The 18,571-nt window shown below is 38.1% G+C and overlaps 1 protein-coding gene across 4 annotated transcripts in view; it reads right to left on the bottom strand.

Moving 5' to 3' along the window:
* Window positions 1-3,314: 3,314 nt before the first annotated feature.
* MME (membrane metalloendopeptidase) overlaps window positions 3,315-18,571 on the bottom strand; it is a 95,211-nt gene continuing 79,954 nt past the window's right edge. For 3 of the 4 annotated variants that reach the window (XM_012807834.2, XM_012807833.2, XM_023515670.1), the window contains 5 exons: window positions 17,733-17,866; window positions 17,563-17,628; window positions 14,436-14,531; window positions 14,042-14,118; window positions 4,201-4,576 (listed from right to left, as the gene is read on the bottom strand). In XM_012807834.2, the coding sequence (XP_012663288.1) occupies window positions 4,477-4,576; window positions 14,042-14,118; window positions 14,436-14,531; window positions 17,563-17,628; window positions 17,733-17,866 (473 nt within the window). In that variant the 3' untranslated portion in view covers window positions 4,201-4,476. Of the gene's footprint in view, window positions 4,577-14,041; window positions 14,119-14,435; window positions 14,532-17,562; window positions 17,629-17,732; window positions 17,867-18,571 lie in introns of all 4 variants that reach the window. The other variant, XM_023515669.1, reaches the window with a different exon arrangement.

Below are 18,571 nucleotides of genomic sequence, written 5' to 3'. Positions count from 1 at the left end.
CACGTGCTAGACTTCATTTGTGTCTTCCTAGACACCGAGAAAATTTTTAGGACGTATTAGAATTTGAGATAATAAGATTAAAGATGGTATCAAGTACGTCTCTAAGAATACAATAGTAATCACTTCCTGGCTTTTTGCCTAAGATCAGATGTATAAGAATGATTAAGATGTTAACATACCTGATACCTGCAATAATTTCTTACTTTCTGAGTAGAAAGGAAATCCAGGAGTACAAACATTAATCATAAACACCAGACCTTCCTGTCTTTCTACACTTCCAAAACTGGCCCAGCATTATTTCTAGCAAAAGCCAATGCTTACTTTTCTGCCAGGCCTCCCTTGCATTTTGTCTTGACAAACAAATAAACAACAACAACAACAACAACAAAAAAGCACAATATTTTGGCTATGAGGTTGAAAATGACAGCAGTGTTTCTCACTGTTTTAGAGAAAATGCAAAAATACAAAGGGGTTGAAATTAAGAAAACACGGTAAAAGAAAAGATTAGAATGCAGTAAACTTCTCATCATTACACCAGTCAGGAGTGACCCCTTTCAGCTCAGGGATGGCGCCCAAAGATACCTCTGACTTCACCCAAAACGTCTGATTATGGTTATGACTCCCTAAAATCATTTCACTTAACTTTTGAAAACAAATCCCATCAGCAAATTGTGGTGATCTTTGAAAGGATGGTGGTGAAACAAGAAAAGATTAAATAGTTTCTATCATTCATTTTCAAAAGACTCAGTGTGAAGAGAGCGAGCAGTGTTGAGATTACAGAGATAAAAGCTCCATTGAGTCTTAACATTTTCCAGGATATAAACAGAGGCTGGACACAGTGGCTCGTGCCTATAATCCAAACACTTTGGGAGATCAAGGCAGGAGGATCACTTGAGGCCAGGAGTTTGAGACCAGCCTAGGCAACATAGAGAGACCCCATCTGTACAAAAAATAAAAGCAAATTAGCTGGGCATGCTGGTGAACATCTATAGTCCTACTTACTCAGGAGGCTTCAGTGGGAGGACTTGCTTGAGCTCTGGAGTTCAAGATTTCAACAGCACCACTGTACCCTAGCCTGAGCAACTAAATGAAGTGCAGATTTACATGGGGGCTGATGGTTTGGGGCGGAGTTGACTGGTAGGGAAAATGTTTTTCTTTTGTATTTTTGACACTGGAAACTAATAAAAATTTCTGACTTAACTATCTTTAATAGATGAGACTCTGATTTTCTTTCCGAAGGTATCTTCTAGTTTGAGAACTCCGATCTGTGGCAACTGGAATGATGAATGCTTTTGAAGAAAATTAGCAAGCTTTTGCCCCACCTAAATGCTTAATATTAATAGCAGCACAGACACAAACTCAATGAAACATTGGCCCATGTTCTTTAAAATGGGATCTAATTGGATTCAGACATCTTGATGGGAGTTTTGAGATGATTTTGCCGATTGGTTCTTAACTGTAGGAAAGATTGAAGGTAAGGCAGCACTGGGCACTTATTCTTGCTGAGAACTACTGATAGAACATAATTCTCTTTATTTTTTTAGGTGGGAGAAGCAGAGACTCAAAAGAATACAGTGAATGCTCAAGTTCACCTTATCAGTTGTGGCAGAATAGGACTAGAATAAGGACACTTCTATCAGGAAGGCATCCTTCCCACCTTATTGGAATCCACATGGGCATTGTAGAGTAGGGCAGACTCCTTACCAACAGGTATCACCAAGAGCTTCTTTCTGTGCTGATTCCCGAGTTACATCAGCTCCCAATCCTTGGTGTCTTAGCTTCTAAACTTTTTTCCTTTGACCAGAATTTAGCCATGGTAGACTTGGATTTATGTGTGGGATGAGAGCTATGTCTGATCTTATATGACAGTTCCCAAATGATCTGTAGTGTTTGAGAGAGATCAGAAGGCTCATTTGATTCAATAAGAATACAACTCATGATGTCTGTATGTGTGAGGGATAGGGAGGTGCAGCTATTCTGACTTTGATCTATCCCTTAGCCCCAGAACATTTTGTATTTATGTAGAGAAGGCATGCAGGCACTGGGCAGTTGTTTCCCCATGGGATGGGAGCCTGATGTTTGAAAGAGCTAGCAGTGGGAGTCTGGTGGCTTTTAATAATTTGTATCAGTCCTTTTCACTTCTGGCTCTTCATCTGCTGGATGGAAATAAAATAACCCAGAGATGGTTATTTTATTAGCGCTGGAAGCTCCCATCACATCCAACTACAAATATCACTTATTTTATTTTATTTAAGTTTATTTTAAGAAAATACAGATGTAAGTATAATTTTAATTACCCGTGGTAATGGTGGTTGTGATAAGGGGAAAGGGTACAGTCGCTGACAAGGTGACCTAAGGGTAGTTAGTCTGAAAGCATATTTTCAATATTTATGATAAGTTTTTGGAAGAAGGACTTGAGGAAATGAGGCCATGAAAGGCTCAAGTCAGGATGACAATGTGCAAGTGTATTCTCAGTGGCACTGTTGGGAACAGTGCCAAACCTTCTCAAGTGCCTGTCGACAATGGCATGGGTGAGGTATAGCACAGTCACAAGATAAAATATTATTCTGGAATGAGAATGAAAGAATCACAGTCAAGGCAACAATAAAGATGAATTTCACAAATGCAAGTCTGAGGGAAAGAAGGCAGACGCCAAAGAATCCATACCGATTGATTCTGCTCATACACAGGCAAAGCTAGTGTATGATATTATGAGTCAGAACAGTGACTGTCCTTGGAGGAAGGACGTGATGAGGGGGAACGTCTAGGGTGCTAATAATGATCTGCTTCTTACAGGAGCTCCCTCTAGGGCTGTGTTCAGTGGGACTGAGTGCAAGGAACTGCACACATGTGCATGACGCCATTTTTGTTTATGTAACATTTCTATAACTTAAAAAAGGCAAATAGACCCTTTTCAAGCAGGAGGAAAACTAACATCCATAATGTGGATAGAAATTCCCTCATTTTCACCTTTTGTTAAGAAAAATAAGTATTTTGGAAGTGTACTTTTTTTTTTTTTTTTGCAGTTTTGGCCAGGGCCAGGCTTGAACCTGCCACCCCCCCATATATGGGGCCAGCGCCCTACTCCTTGAGCCACAGGCACTGCCCTGGAAGTGTACTTCTTTTGAAATGTTCATTAGATCTCCAACTAGTCAATGGGGAAGGGAAAAAGAGGAGCACAGATGTTGCGAGAGATAAACCTCTACCAGGGAACAGACAGGACTGGTCCAGAATGCCGTGTCACTTAGAATTCTAGACACAGGCCCACCTATTCAGAAATGTACTTCCTAAAACTAGACGGCTGGCACAAAGGCTTAGTGAATAATGGGCTCACGATTTCAATTTATTATCAAAATATTTCCATCAGATGACAGACCTGAAAAGATAGGAGACACAGATCTATAAAGACACAGTTTTCCCCTTTTATCAGATCCACCCTCGGCGACAGACTTCATTTTAAAAGTCCTGCTTATAAGCTGCAGGTATTATAAATCTCCAGATAATTGTCCCCTGGCACCATTCACCCCGAAGTTTGTGCTTAAAGCTTTTCATCAATATGATTACTAAGTTTAAAAAGTCTCCTACTGTCCTTTGTATACCACTTTATATAACTGTTTATCCTGGTCTGAGACTGCAGCATTCCATGATTACGTGTAACAGTTACTTAGTCATGAATGTAGTTAATAATTAAATATAAAAATTATTATTTATACATTACATATAAATCTCTTAAAAAGGCCAAGGTTTTGAGAGACAGAGCAAGAAACTGCTTAGAAAATTACAGGGGGCCTCAAGAATCTCAGTATTAGTCAAGGCCGGTAGAACAACCAAAAAACCATTTTAGACATTCATTTTTGCCCTAAGAGGGCTTAAAATAAAATGGTCACAGAATGAATAACTGATGCATGGAAAAATGAGCTTAAACCTATATAAGCCCAAGGCCCCTCTGCGTGTAAGAATTCTTTGGAAGGATTTTGAAGGCGCATGAATGTTGCAAACAAAAGTAAAAACAAGTTCTCAGGCAGTGCGTTTAAACCCATGTCACCTCTGTGCTTCTGGGACTCAGCCGTCTTCAGCATCTTCTTTCTACTCTCAGTTAGAAATCCCAGGGGATTTCACCAATTCTCACGAATCCCACTGTTACCCCCATGTGGTGAGCACTGTTTTCAAGGGACCACATTGAACTGGCAGGCCATAAAGGAAACAGAAACGAAGGGTAATATTATCCGTAGAGATTAAGCGTTATTTACACAGTGAGAAGTGATTGAATAGACCTTAGACCCCCTTGCTGCCTTCACAGCCTTTCTTTTCTAGAATAGCCTAATTTCACCTGCATGATGATGCTCTCATCTCTGTGAAGTCCCCCCAGGACACTTCAGTGACTCCCAGGGCCCATTTTCTCCCCAACTAGAGTTTCCCATCCCTGTGATGTTGGCAAATTTGGCCAAGGCTGTGCTGCTGCTGCTTCTTCTGAGATCACCAAACCCGGCATTTCTTTTCTGGATTCATGTATGAATTCTTGCGGCAGTGAAAGGCTTCTGAAAACTCGGCAGAATTTTGCAAAGTCCCAATAATCCTTTGAAACAAACAAATAAACAAAAAGTCACCATTGGCATTTGATAGTTACATCCATATCACGCTGGGGCTCTGTACCATGGCTCTGTACCGGCCAAGTGAGGGAATTTGGAAATCAAAGTTGAAAAGAAAAAAGAAAAATGGGCACAATGAGTCAGTGCCTCCCTGTCCATAAAATTTTTCAATGGAGAGATAATGAAGTACAGGAGGGAAGCGCCCAGATTTTGGAGACAGATCGCACGGTCTGAATCTTGTTTCATGAGGCCTCCATGTGCCTCAGTTTCTACACAATAGAGTATGAGTCTTAAGGTTGTTACAGAGAGTTAATAATTTACAAATAGTCTATATGTGTTTGGAAAATAAATGACTAATTTGTCATTGGCTGTTTGGAGTTGTAATAAGAGTTTGGTTAAAGAATAAAATCACAATTTCTCACTACCTCTTGACAGGGCTCACAGAATAATTGAAAACGAAGTAGGATTTCATCAGATATTGACTCATTTGGTTTAGGAGGGAAGACAGAGAGTCATTACTTATTTATTTGTTTTTCCACAAGGACTCCTTAAATATCAGAAACTGGATTTGGCCTGAATAACTGGAAAAGGCTGGCAAAATGCCAATTTCTACTTATCTCTGACCCCAGTGGGCAAAAAACAACACAGTCCAACTCCCTATCAGGACTGGGCAGCATCTGAGGGGAGAAACAGGTCAGCACTGTGATGCAGAGGTGATGTTTTTCACACCAACCCTGAACCCTGAATCAGCTCCTTTTCTTCTCTGGCTGTTGGGACCAGCAGGGGCCACACTCACCTTGGGTTGGGAGGAAGGGGCTGGGCGCGTGGACTATGGGGAGGGGAAGACCAGGAGTGAGTGACAGGAGAGGCTGCTCTGATTCCAGAACTCTCTCATCTGCACATGCCTACCGTGGGTCCATCCCAGCACATCTCTCCTCTCCACCCCATTCTCCATCTGCACATGCCTACCGTGGGTCCATTCCAGCACATCTCTCCTCTCCACCCCATTTCCACATAGCCGACAGAGGGATCTTTACAAATTTAAATCAGATTCCATAGTTTCTTACTTAAAACCTTGCAGGGCCTTGAAGGAAAGTCATATTCTTCTCTCCATAACCTCCAAGGTCTTATTGGCTCCAGCCTACCTTCCCGGCCTCCTCGAAGTATCCCCAAATCTGCCTCTAACGTTGCCATGGATGGGGAAAATGGGAAATTGTTGCTAAATGTCCCTTTATTTAGAACATATAATTTGTAAAATATTACAGTTTTACAAAAAGACAGCCAACATGTATAGAATATTTTTAAAATATTTTACAAAATTCTACAATGAATTTTTTGTAAATAAAGGTACATTTAGCAAGAATTTCTAATTTTCTCTGTGTATGGTGACTTTAGGGGGAAGTTTTGGAAGACCCAGTATGCTGACCTCCTCTGTCCCTCAAACCAGCCATGCCCTTTCCCTCTTCAGGGCCTGCTGTTACCAACTCCCTGGAAAGTTACCTGCAGCTGTTATATGGCTAACTTCTTCTCACCCTTCATGCCTTTGCTTAGAACCCACCTCCTGGTGGCATTCTTTGACTATCATCTAAACTAGTTCCTCTGACTTCTACTATCCCAGCAAAGCACTTATCATGATTTACAATGATTTGTTCCCCTCCTTTACTTCCCTACATACCCACTGGACTATAATTTTGATGAAGGCAAAATGTAGTCTTCCCTTCCTATCCATGTGTTCCATACCTGTGGATTCCACCAGCCATGGATGAAAATACATGTGTGTGGAAGTGACGTCTTTACTGAACATACATGGACATTTTTCTTGTCATTATTCCCTAAACAATACAGAATAACAACTACTTATACAACATTTATGTTGTGATAGTTATTATTAATAATCTAGAAGTGATTACTAATTACCTCCCCTAGAGGGAGGGTGTGCATAGGTTACAATCAAATCTACACCATTTTATATCAGGGACTTGAGCATCCATGGATTTTGGTGTCTGTGGGGGGGCTCCTGGAACTACTCCCTGATGGATACCAAGGGAGGATGGTGCTGTGCCCTTGTCTTGCTCTCTGCTCACCCTCCAAGCCCAGCATAACAATATGCATCTCAGGACTCAGTATGAATGAATGGATGAATCTGTGGTCATGGTGATTACCTGCAGAGAGGCAACAGGGCATAATGAATAGAAACACTGTTTACAGTTCTTTTTTTTCTATTATGGACCAAATGCAGGGAAGAGAGATCCTCATGGACTTCATGTAAGTCTGACTTTCTCATGTCACCCATCAACATATTAGCCCTCCATTGCCCCTTTACACATCCCCTCCCTGCAGAGAAGGTGTAACCCTTTTTGGTTTGCTTTTCAGGGCTCCTAAAGGAATCTTTCTGGTGTGGGAGGGTTGAGGTGAAGTGGAAATAGGGCTGGGGAATTTGCTGAAGATGTTTTAATCCGTTTTGTCAAAAATCAGATGGAGATAAAAGGATGATTTCACGTCTGGGTTCTCTGTTCTGACCCACAGGTCTATGGGTCCATTTTTGCATCCATACCATGCTGTTCTGATTACTATAGCCAAACAAGCCCATTAAAAAGTGGGCAAAGGACATGAACAGAAACTTTTCAAATGAAGATAGACAATGGCCAACAAACTCGTGAAAAAAATGCTCAACATCTCTAATCTTTAGGGAAATGCAAATCAAAACCACAAAAGTCCCAAAACAATAAATGCTGGTGTGAGGAACTCTTACATAAACTGTTGGTGGGGCTGTATAACTTTATGGAAAACTGGATGGAGACACCTCAAAACTCAAAGTAGACTAACTATATGATCTAGAATCCCACTACTGGGTATACGCTCAAAGGAAAAAAGGTCATTTTGTAAAAAGGACACTTGCACTTAATTGTTTATAGCAGTGCAGTTCAAGTCACAAAGATGTGGAAACAACCCAAGTGCCCACCAATACATGAATGGATTAAGAGGATGAAGTGCATGCACATTGCGGAGTACTGCTGGCAATGTGCTATCCTTTTGGACAACCTGGAGGGAACTGGATACTATTCTTCTAAGTGAAACATCACAAGAATAGAGAAACAAACACATTATCAACACCAAATTGGAATTAATGGATCAACACTTAAGTGCATCTATGGAAGTAAATCTCAATGAAAATTAAGCTAGGGAGGAGGGATGAGTAAATTCACACCTATTGGGTACACTACCTGGGTAAAGGGCACATGTGCATATATGAAAGCAGAACTGAGTCAAAGTTATGCATATATATAAGTATAATTTTTACTCAATCTGTACAAAGTATGTAAACAAAATGTGTACCCCCTAACATTATGAAATTAAAAAAAAAGAAAAAGATCTGTTAGTCCACTTGAGTGGAAGATGACTGGTTTCCCCATGAATGAAGTGGGGACAGGACTGGTATTTGGCTGTTGGTGAACCTGAACTGGAAGAATGGAGGCTCTGGCAGCCCTTCCCCAAGACTCCTCGAAGGAGATGAAGCCACCTGACTTCAGCTGAAGCTCTCAGACTGAAGGGTCTTAGCAGTGACCATGGCAGGCTGGAGATAGAAGCTATTCCCTCACTTCTAGGCCCCTGTGATGACTTTAGATTTCTGTTTAACCTTAGAAAGTAATGCACTGAAATTAAATTGCTTATGTTTTAGCTTAGGCCAGGAGCTTAGAGGACTTAACTTGATGTAAAAAAAAGAGGTTTGTGTTTTCTGAAATATTAAAGTACACATTGATTCTTTGATCAAGTAATGATATGAAAAGTCTCCATGCAGGCCTGAAGATGGCCCTCACCAGGACTGAGCCTGATCGTGCCGGCACCCTCATCTTTCACATCCAGCCTTCAGAACTGTGAAAAATGGACTTCCATTGTTCGTTAGGAAAATAAAACCAAATTCATTTCTATAATGTACAAAGGTGACCCTAAGTAGGATAGGTAGGAATTAAAAGATCTTAGAAATTAGGAATTTGCATTGGTTTTTAGTCTTTTCAGGTTGTAGGCTTGACGATTCTTTATGTTAGAGAGGAGCTTGATTCATTTAATCCAATCCTCTTCCCAATTCAGGAAGCCCCAGGTACTGGCAAAGTCATCACAGTGGCCTGGACACTCCTCACTCTGGGAGTAAGAGCTCCCTGGTTGACAGGGTAGGAATTTAAAAGTCATTGACTAGAAAAGCTGCACTTTTTTTGGTTTTTATTTAATTAAAATTTTCCAAAAGGACTGCGTCTTAAATTTAGTTATATGGGGACAAGTTCTTCAGTAAAAAATGTCTAAACCAGTGACTTCATTCTGTATTTCTCTTAAAAATTTAAAAAATAATTAATAAATAAGATAGCAAACAAAAAAACACCTCAATGAAAGAAAAGTCTTTGAAAAACACTGCTGTCTGCTGGAAATGCACGAGCACTCAACCCAGTATGCATTCGCCTGTGCACACCAGTCTGATCTCTTCTCTTTCCTGCTGAGATTTCACTTAGATCATGTAATCCTGAATAATCAGGTCAACAACCCATAAGGGCCTCACTTACATTCCTAGGACTCTAATTAATGTTTGGTGTTTATAACACCAAATCTCTGAGTGAATGATATGAAGAATCTATTCTGAAAAGTGGATACATTATTAATAAAATGAATCCCTTCTCTGAGAGCGAGATCATATTTCATTAGTATTACACAGAATATGTACATGAATTTTCTGCTGCATAAAAGCTATGTAACTTCTTGTTTTGTATTTCTCATAACAGAGATAATAAAGATTTTCATTGATTATTTAATAATTTATTGTACAACTGCTGCCTATTCCCGTGGCAAATAATCACTTCTATTGTTAATAAAACATCTAGGAGATATAACAGCCAACACTGTGCGGTTCATGATAAAGAATGGACTTTATATCCTATAAAGTATCTGACTACTCCTGCCTGTAATTAATGGAAATTTTGAGTTATTGAATGAGTTTTTACAATTAACGAGTGTTCTCACAATCTTTTGTTACTTCTTTTAAATGAATGACTTGATTACAAGGTTAACTGGCTTCATTCAGGGGTAAACTATCTACTCTTTATCATTAATTAATTTTTTTTTCAGACAGAGTCTCATTTTGTCACCTTTGGTAGAGTGCTGTGGTGTCATAGCTCACAGCAACCTCAAACTTTTAGATTCAAGCCATTCTCTTGTCTCAGCCTCCCAAGTAGCCGGGATTACAGGTGCCCACCACAATGCCCAGCTATTTTTCAGATCATGGTCTCACTCTTGTTCAGGCTAGTCTTGAACCTGTAAGCTCAGGCAATCCACCTCCTGCCTCGGCCTCCCAGAGTGCTGGGATAAGGCATGAACCACGACACTCAGCCTTATCATGAACTAAATTTTACTTAGTTTCAAAGCAAAGTCACATTGGTCAGTGTCATGTCCCACTATACATTTGTAAAGAAATAAATGCCCAAATACATTTCTAGATATGGGCTAAAAATTATTAGGTTCTAACAGAAATTTTACAAAGCCCACCAAAATTCATACTGATATTTATAAAATATCAGGAAAAAATTCTGCTAGCATTTGAGGTAAATGGAAAAAAACCCAGTATTTCAAAAAGAGTTTAGACTAATCATGCTAAATTATAGAATAAAATGAGTGAAGTAGCCATATTTCTTGACTACTACTTAAAATACTAGAAAGAATATTCTTTCAAAAGTATTAGAAATTTCACTGTGAAAAACATTTCTTGCTTGTTATAAAGTGCTGTCCTTTATTATTATTATTTTTTTTTTTAATTAAATCATAGCTGTGTACATTAATGCAATCACGGGGTACAATGTGCTGGTTTTATATACAATTTGAAATGTTTTCATCAAACTGGTGAACATAGCCTTTATGGTATTTTCTTAGTTATTGTGTTAAGACATTTACATTCTACACCTAGTAAATTTCTCATGTACCCTTGTAAGATGCACTGTAGGTGTGGTCCCACCAATTACTCTCCCTCCACCCATCCTCCTCTCTCCCCTCCCTCTTCCCTTTCCCCTTCTTCTTGGGCTATAAATGGGTTATAGCTTTCATAAGAAAGTTATACATTGGTCTCATAGTAAGACTGAATCTCACTTTGTCAGTAATATTGAGCAACTGAAGCATCTAAATCATTTTGTTTATTTGGACTCACTTTAAAAATTATCAGACTTTTCTATATTATTATTACATAGAAATAATACACCTAAATAATTTTAGAAACATATTTATAAATTATATGGTATTATTATTACAGAAAATCACCATTTTCTGACATGATGATGGATTTGGTCTAACTAAAATCTGGATTTCCAAAAGGTAGTAAATATTTAAATGTTAAATTTCTAGATGACTAAAGGGAAAAGGTTTTTTCAAAAGGTTTTAAAAGTTCATTTTAAAGTCCACAAGGCTTTAGCTACAAAGAAGAAAATAATTATGGGTGAGACCTAACAAATATGTTTTTATAGATTGTTTTACATCAAGTATATTTTGCCTTTTGTTTTTAACAGTGCGGCTTTTTGAGCATAGGGTTATAAATATCCCTCTGTTTCAAAAATATTTTTACATAAACCACCAAGTACAAATTTTCAATAGTAGCTCAATGTCTATTAGTAAAGTTCTTTAAAAATGTGTTTTACTTTGTACAGCCAGGAAGCAGCCTGTTTCCAAAACTAAATGTAACCTCAACCTTTTGCCAAGGAAATCTTTTTACCTCCAGAGAAAATAATTATTTCCTTGACAAAAGGTTGGCACTCCGTTTACACTTAAAACAAAAACAAAAACACACGTACATATTTCTCTTATTATGAATGAGAAATAGTCAAAGGGGCACCTTTGGGGCCAGAACAACAACAAAAAAATGAAAGATACAAGTAATTTCACATATTTATAATAAAGTATTATTTTCAGTTTGAAAGTGGGGGTATGAAATAGTTACCTAACACCTTCCTTACCTATCTACCACTGAATGGGTAATCAGGTACTAACATTCTAAGGGGTGTAGAACACGAAAAATAAGCCACAAAAAGCCCTTCACTGTCCACTGTTGTGGAAATGTAGCAAAGTCTATAAATATTTTTCATAGGATCTTATTCTGTTCCTACTTCTTACCTAAAACTAATCTTAGGACTAATTTTCAAACACTTCTATATAATACACATCTCGTAGACATCAACCTGAATTCTCCAACACCTCTCGTGATAATTTAATTCTCATTTTACATATCAGGAAACTGAGGGACAGAGTTTAACAGCTAGTACGTGGTGGAACCAAGGGTGCAGCTCAGTTTTTCTTCCTCCAAAGCTTATGCTCATTTTTACCACGTGAACCTAATAATATGTTTTCTGAGCTAATCAGAACGGAGAAATGGGTGGCTAATGGCAGGCAATAGAATAACAGGGAAGAGAATTAAAGAAGAGACAAATATGCAGAAAAATTTGAGTAAAAGGACAAAATGAGAAGTCGAGAAGCCTCATCCCTGCTGTAGGTGTAAATAGTTTCATCTGCTACAGCTTTTGAGGATTTCACTACATTTTTTTTTTTTAATTGAAAAAAAATTTTTTTTTTTTTTTTGCAGTTTTTGGCCAGGGCTGGGTTTGAACCCATCACCTCCGTCATATGGGGCTGGTGCCCTACCCTTTTGAGCCATAGGCACAACCCGATTTCACCAAATTTTTAAAGAGCAAAGCCATAGCTAATGAACATAAGAGTTGTCTGTGTCATCAGAAAAAAAGAGGTCAGATTTTGTTCAGGATAACAAACAAACCCCTTTTGTTGGGGCAAGAAGGTATATTTTAGAAAAAAAATTTTTAATTCAGCATTTAAGATTAAAATGTTATAATTCTAAAGAGACAAACTTTACTGCCAAAAAAATAATTTGTAACCTCTCATGTTCTGAGGATGACAGACACACAGGTATCATAATAATATTACTTAAGTTTACTGAGGTTTTTATGTTTTAGCTCACGGGGAAATGTAGGACAAAGCCTTGAGAAATTTATTATATGGTGGTTTGTGTATCCTTCTGCTATTCTCAGAATTACATTCTTAAGCCTTAACTTCTAAAGACTTCAGTAAGGAAAAAGGCAAACTTCTAAGAATTAAAACTGTACAAAATAAATAAAAAGAAAAGAAATTAAAACTATAAGTTTCTTGGGTAAGCCATCCTGGGAATGGCTCCAGTGACTTTTGTTGCATAATACCTAAAAAGCAGCTAATTTAAAAATTTTATTTAGTATGACAAAATTTAGTTGGGATTCCACACGCTAAACAGTTGTTGAGTGAATGGACTGGGAAAGAATTGTGAAGGCAGATACTAGATCGTGGTGATGATGGTGACAGCGACCAGGCTGCAGCAAGCTGAGTCAATTATTTCATTTTTGAATATGTTACTTTGTAGATTCATAACTGAACATGTTTTTCCTTATAAATGAATGTGTTTTCTTCCCCACAGCAGTGTGTTTACACACATTTTAGGTAGTGCTTTTGAAGTTTATTCCATTTGTTCTCCAATTCCATTTTCCAACCATCCTAGAAAATTTTAGGATTTCCCCCCAGACTTTCTTGCCTGACAGGTGTAGCAGTTGGTCAGCCAGTGAGTGACTCAGTGTTAAGCATTAGGAATTCACTCCTAAAACACAACAGAATCTGGGATTTAATATTCAAATATTGATTAGAACGATTCTCTTTCTGTCCATTGTTCTCGTCGATTTTCTAATTTGGGAAGAACTTCTATCTTCTAACTCTAACTTCTAACTTCTATCTTCTAACTTCTATTGTTAGAAGTTCGATTGTTCTCGTCGATTTTCTAATTTGGGAAGAACTTCTATCTTCTAACTCTAACTTCTAACTTCTATCTTCTAACTCGATTTTCTAATTTGGGAAGAACTTCTATCTTCTAACTGAGTTAGAAGTTGCCCTCTGAACTATTTTCCTGTAGCACCCTTGATGGACTAGTCTTCTCTGACCTCTGCTTCAGGGTATTTTCCTCTGGAGTGTTGGGAATGCTGCTACTCCAAGTTGGAGAACCTCTAATTAATATAAAGTTTTTCCTTATGTTGAATGAAAATTTTTCTTTAAAATTTGTAACTCCTTGGTCTAGAACTAAACCATGTAGACCCTCATAGAAATGTTTTTGCACTAGCTTAAAATGGACCTTCTGTTCTGAGACCTCATCTTTATAGGAATTCATCAAGTGCTAAGCCTTGGACACACAGATTCTAGGAAAAAGAGCAGCCAAGGCTATGCTGGTGTAAAAACACAATGTGTCCTGTTGATCCTTTGACTCTCAAAAAAAAAAAAAAAAAGGAAGCAGCAGTACCATATTTTGAAATGTTTATAACCAGAGTTAGGAAAGGCCATGTTTCCAATATGGAAGCAATGGAGCCAACACAGGAGCAACCTGGTTGCTCTTCATCCCCACGCACCTGAAATTGCCTGGACTGTGCACATCTGTTTTAATGGAGTTGACTGCATATTCTGGCCTGTAGGTCCCACACCATACCTAAGATAGGAATAGAAGAAGAAAAATAGCATTCTCAGGGTCAATAGAAGATTATTGTTTGAGCTGTTTAGGGGGAAGAAGCAAAATTAAATCAAAATTCGCACCACTCAGCCATTGACTCATCAAATAATGTATGACTGGGAATATATTATTCATCATTAATATGATCTGACAGCTTATCATAGACAAAGAAAGTTAGTCAAGTCAAATGCTCTGCCACAATTGATTAAAACTAGAAAACTTGGTATGTACTAAGTTACTATGAAATCTTAATTCAAAATAATTTCCATATCTATCATTCAAGAGAGATGCAATACCTGGGCAAAGTTCAAGAAAAACAGTTGTTTGTGATTCAGGTTAAGTCCAGGAAGTAATTTTTCTTCACCGTGCTTTTTAACATAATTCTGATATGCCTAGGCAGTTGATAAAATAAAAAAAAATGATTATAATTTCTAAGTTTGTATATAAGCCTTTGCAAAAGACCATGTAACCAAGTAATTAACCTTTATATCAAAATCACTCTCATAATACATAATAATTTAGACTGGCAAACTACAACTATTTCATGGATTAGAGAGAAAACTAGAATGTATTTACAAATGCTCTGAAAAGAACATGATAGTGATTAGCAGATGACAAGAAGCTAGCATAAGTTAGATGATCAATAAATGTCAGTTGAATGAATGGATGACTAAAATAAGTGATGAAAAACTTGTCTACATGCTGTTCTATGAATGAGGGCAGCCTCTTGGATGAATGAATTGCCAAGGAAGTCTGCAATTGCTGTGTGAGGCTTAGTCACTACTCTTAGCAAAATAGACTCACCAGACTCAATCTGAGTAATTCTTACCAAAAGTCAAGGGTTTCTCTTGAGATTCCTTAGAGGCCTAGTATCTTATGAGCCTGAGGATAAGGCTATGCAACTATTCTGGTCCCTTAAAGACAGGACAAAATAGACTGAACTTCAGTTATAATACATTAGAAGGAAGGACTTTAGGTAACTTGAATGTCATAAAATGTTCTTAACTCTTAAGGATTTATAAACGTTATTGAAAAACAATAGTTTCCCTCTACTAAATATAATTGAAAAGGGATTGACAACAATTTTTTTGAGATGTGTAATTTCTATATTAATATAAAGAAAAGTGATCAATTAGACAAACAGAAGATAGATATATTTCATTTCTTCCTATTCACCATCAACATAGATTTATTGACCCTCTACTATATAAAGGTACTAGGGATATGGGGAAGGCATGTCCCTGCTCCCTCTTAGGGGGCACACAGTCTAGCAGGAGAGAAAAGCATTCTCAAGGTGTGATAATATTTGTGACAATAACTGTGATTTGCATAGTTATATTTTCCTTCAATTATAATTCTACACTTTCTCCAGGTAAGAGTTTCTACAGAACTATATACCATTAACTTGAACTTTGGCTGGATTCATCCAGTAGTGATTCTCCATCTCATTGTATATTAGAATCACTATGGGAAAATTAAGAGATCTAATGCCTTTCACTTCCAGCCATGATAAAGTGACTGGGTTTAACCTCCTGCTGAAACAATCAAATGATAGAAAAATATTATGAAGCAATGGTTTGCATAACACTGGACATCAAAGGGGAAAAAAAACAATGATCCCTGAGAGATGGTAAACAAAAAAAAGTACATCCTAGGATAGTCAAATTTATTGTCCTGAGATTTTTTAGGCAACAACCTAGGATAGAGAACCTCAGTCTGAGCCTGGGGAACTCCTCAAGCTCAGGAGAATCTGAGAGTTCAGAGACACCATGGACAGGTTCTACAGAGGAAAAAACCTACACAAAAAGAGATCGCAGATGGTCACCCTCGGGCTCAGTATTGACCTGAAGATGTGTATGAACAAACTACTCAATGCTAGGAAAAGAATCATTCAACAAGCTTAGAAGTAAAAATGCCTGGTACTCACACAGGACAAGAATAGAAAGCCCAAGATTTATGTGGTGGAATCTTGTCTCAGCAGTGGGAAATAACTGTCCTTAGACCGAGAACTGTCCCAGTCCCACCTACCAAGTTCTCAAGCAAGACCCAGAAGGATCAAATCATTTTCAATGAATTTAACTATATCCTAGAATGAAGCTCAAGAATGTTTATAGAAAAACAACAACAACAAAATAATCCAACACCCAAAGAGTAAAATGCACAATGTCCTGCATCCAGCAAAAGAAAATTACCAGGCCTTCAAGGCAGCAGGAACCACCGCCCTCCAGGTATTGACCGGGACTTATTCCTTTGGACACAGAGCAGGCTTAACCCTCCAAGCTTCATGCTCTGATCATCCTGATCACTGCCTACACACAGGACCCATCAGTCATCTCTCCCTACACTTCTCTGATCCTTTCTTTTCTCTGACTGAACCACTCATATTCTTCTCCTCCCATCTATCCCAAACATTTCTATGAACAGATAATCCTGCATTCTCACCCACTGCAGCAATCATTCCAGCCATTGTTATTTTAGGGAAACCTAGTTCTAGCCCAGGGACACCTTGTCCCATGTACCATCTCATGTAGACTCTGTTCACTCTGCCATGCATAGACTACCTCAGAATTGCGAGCAGCACTTAAAATCACCCTTCTCGCTCCTCATTGCTTCCAAGTCCACCATCCTTCCACCTATTGGTGAAAATCCCTACTTTTCTTATACACATGGCATCCACTAGAACATCCTCTGTTCAGGACATCAAATAATGATATTTTTAATGGAATGTTTGCTGCTATATCTCTAGCACCTAGAATAATGCCCAACCACAGTAAAATCTCAGTAAACACTTATCAAATGCAAGAACAAATGGCAATCTAAGGGGGAATCCTAAGGGATGCTCTGTTGATAATACTTCTTTGCATATGTCAGTTTGGTTGACTGTAAGGCCACGTGTCGGAACAATACCACTTCAGTGCCTTATTGTGTCATGCCAGATGGACTGTGGTCTAGTATTACACCTCTAATTTATGCTGAGTATTGTTCCCAAATTCTACTCCACCTGCTGCGAAACCGAGAGTCCTATTCATTATGTTGATCAATGAGTCTGAAATAATCCTTCCAATGGGATATCATTTCTATAACATTTATTTCAGAGATTAATTTTAGAAAAATGTTGCCTCTTTTGTGGCACTTGCTTATCTCCTCATTTCTGTTGCTGTTCTGTGTTTCTTTTTCATGTGTGTGTATTTTTATTGTTGCAAACTTAAGAGATGTATTCAACTCTATCACATCAACTGTATTGACCCTTATGGTCGATACGTTTACAAACCCCTTTCTCATCACATTTTTTCCATTTTATGTTCATCATTTACTGTTTATATTATATGTGTGTGTGGTTTTTTTTTCAAAAGTCTTTATATAAATGATTCAATGTGATAAACACTCCATTCATTAAAATGGGAAGAAAACATTATTACTTACTCTGTATGCTTGGCCAATACCTCCATTGTCAGCAATGTTTTCTCCCAGCGTATTAATTCCATTGAGCTGTTTAGAAAAAGACCCTTTGTTAATACCATTGAGAATAGCATCAACATTTCACTGAGAATTGAATAGATCTAAGGATTTTTGAGAGAAGGCTATCAACATACGTGCTGTCCACCTGCCAGGTCCCAGGAAAAGTTTCCATACTGGTACACCATGCATTGAGATTGCTCTTTAAAATTATTTGCAGATTGTTGAGTCCACCAGTCAATGAGGTCACCATCCTTGTTAAAATTTCTTCCTGTGATATATTTATTTAAGTAAAATGAGAACTCATTATAATAGGAATTGTAGTAAAATATCTTTAATTCAAAGTGTGGGAACCTAAAGACTTCCATGTAAGGGTGGTCAGATGTTGTTAGAAACTGCTGTCCCAACCCACCCACAGGGTTGGGAAAGCCTGGAGCTTATTTACCGGTGTGTCTCAGTACCAACCGGGATATTTCACACCCTTGGCTCTTAGTATCTTGGTGTTGGTACCACCAGATAATACTCTTGAAATCATGCTGTGTTCTGCCGGGTGGTTTTGACCTCAAACAAGTCTAATTTGATCTTTTGAGATTTTTAAAAAGGTCAAAATTTTTGTTTTGACATTTATTTCTTAGTCTCTAACCCTTCACACAACATGGAACTGTCCATCCACCATAGCATCTTAAATAAATAGTACCACGGAACAGTTTCCCTCCAGTGCAAGCACAAAGAAAATGTCTCTCTTTTCTCCTGAAGTTTTCCTGCCAGCTCTTAACTACACAGCTTTTTCTTCTTTTTAAGCCCTACTTGCATTTAGACATATCATGTGCTTGTACATTTTATCACCTTTTTAATATTTACCTATGATATAGTGAATAAGAAAAAGGCCGTGAAGCCAAACTGTTTGAACTGTCCTCCTGGTGCCACCAATACCTAGCTTTGTAACATTGAGAAAATCTTTCATGAGCCTATATAT

The sequence above is a fragment of the Otolemur garnettii genome, unplaced genomic scaffold, assembly GCF_000181295.1.
Source record: "Otolemur garnettii isolate 467f Iridium unplaced genomic scaffold, OtoGar3 scaffold00076, whole genome shotgun sequence".
NCBI lineage: Eukaryota > Metazoa > Chordata > Mammalia > Primates > Galagidae > Otolemur > Otolemur garnettii.
This window is presented reverse-complemented; position numbering and strand designations above follow the sequence as displayed.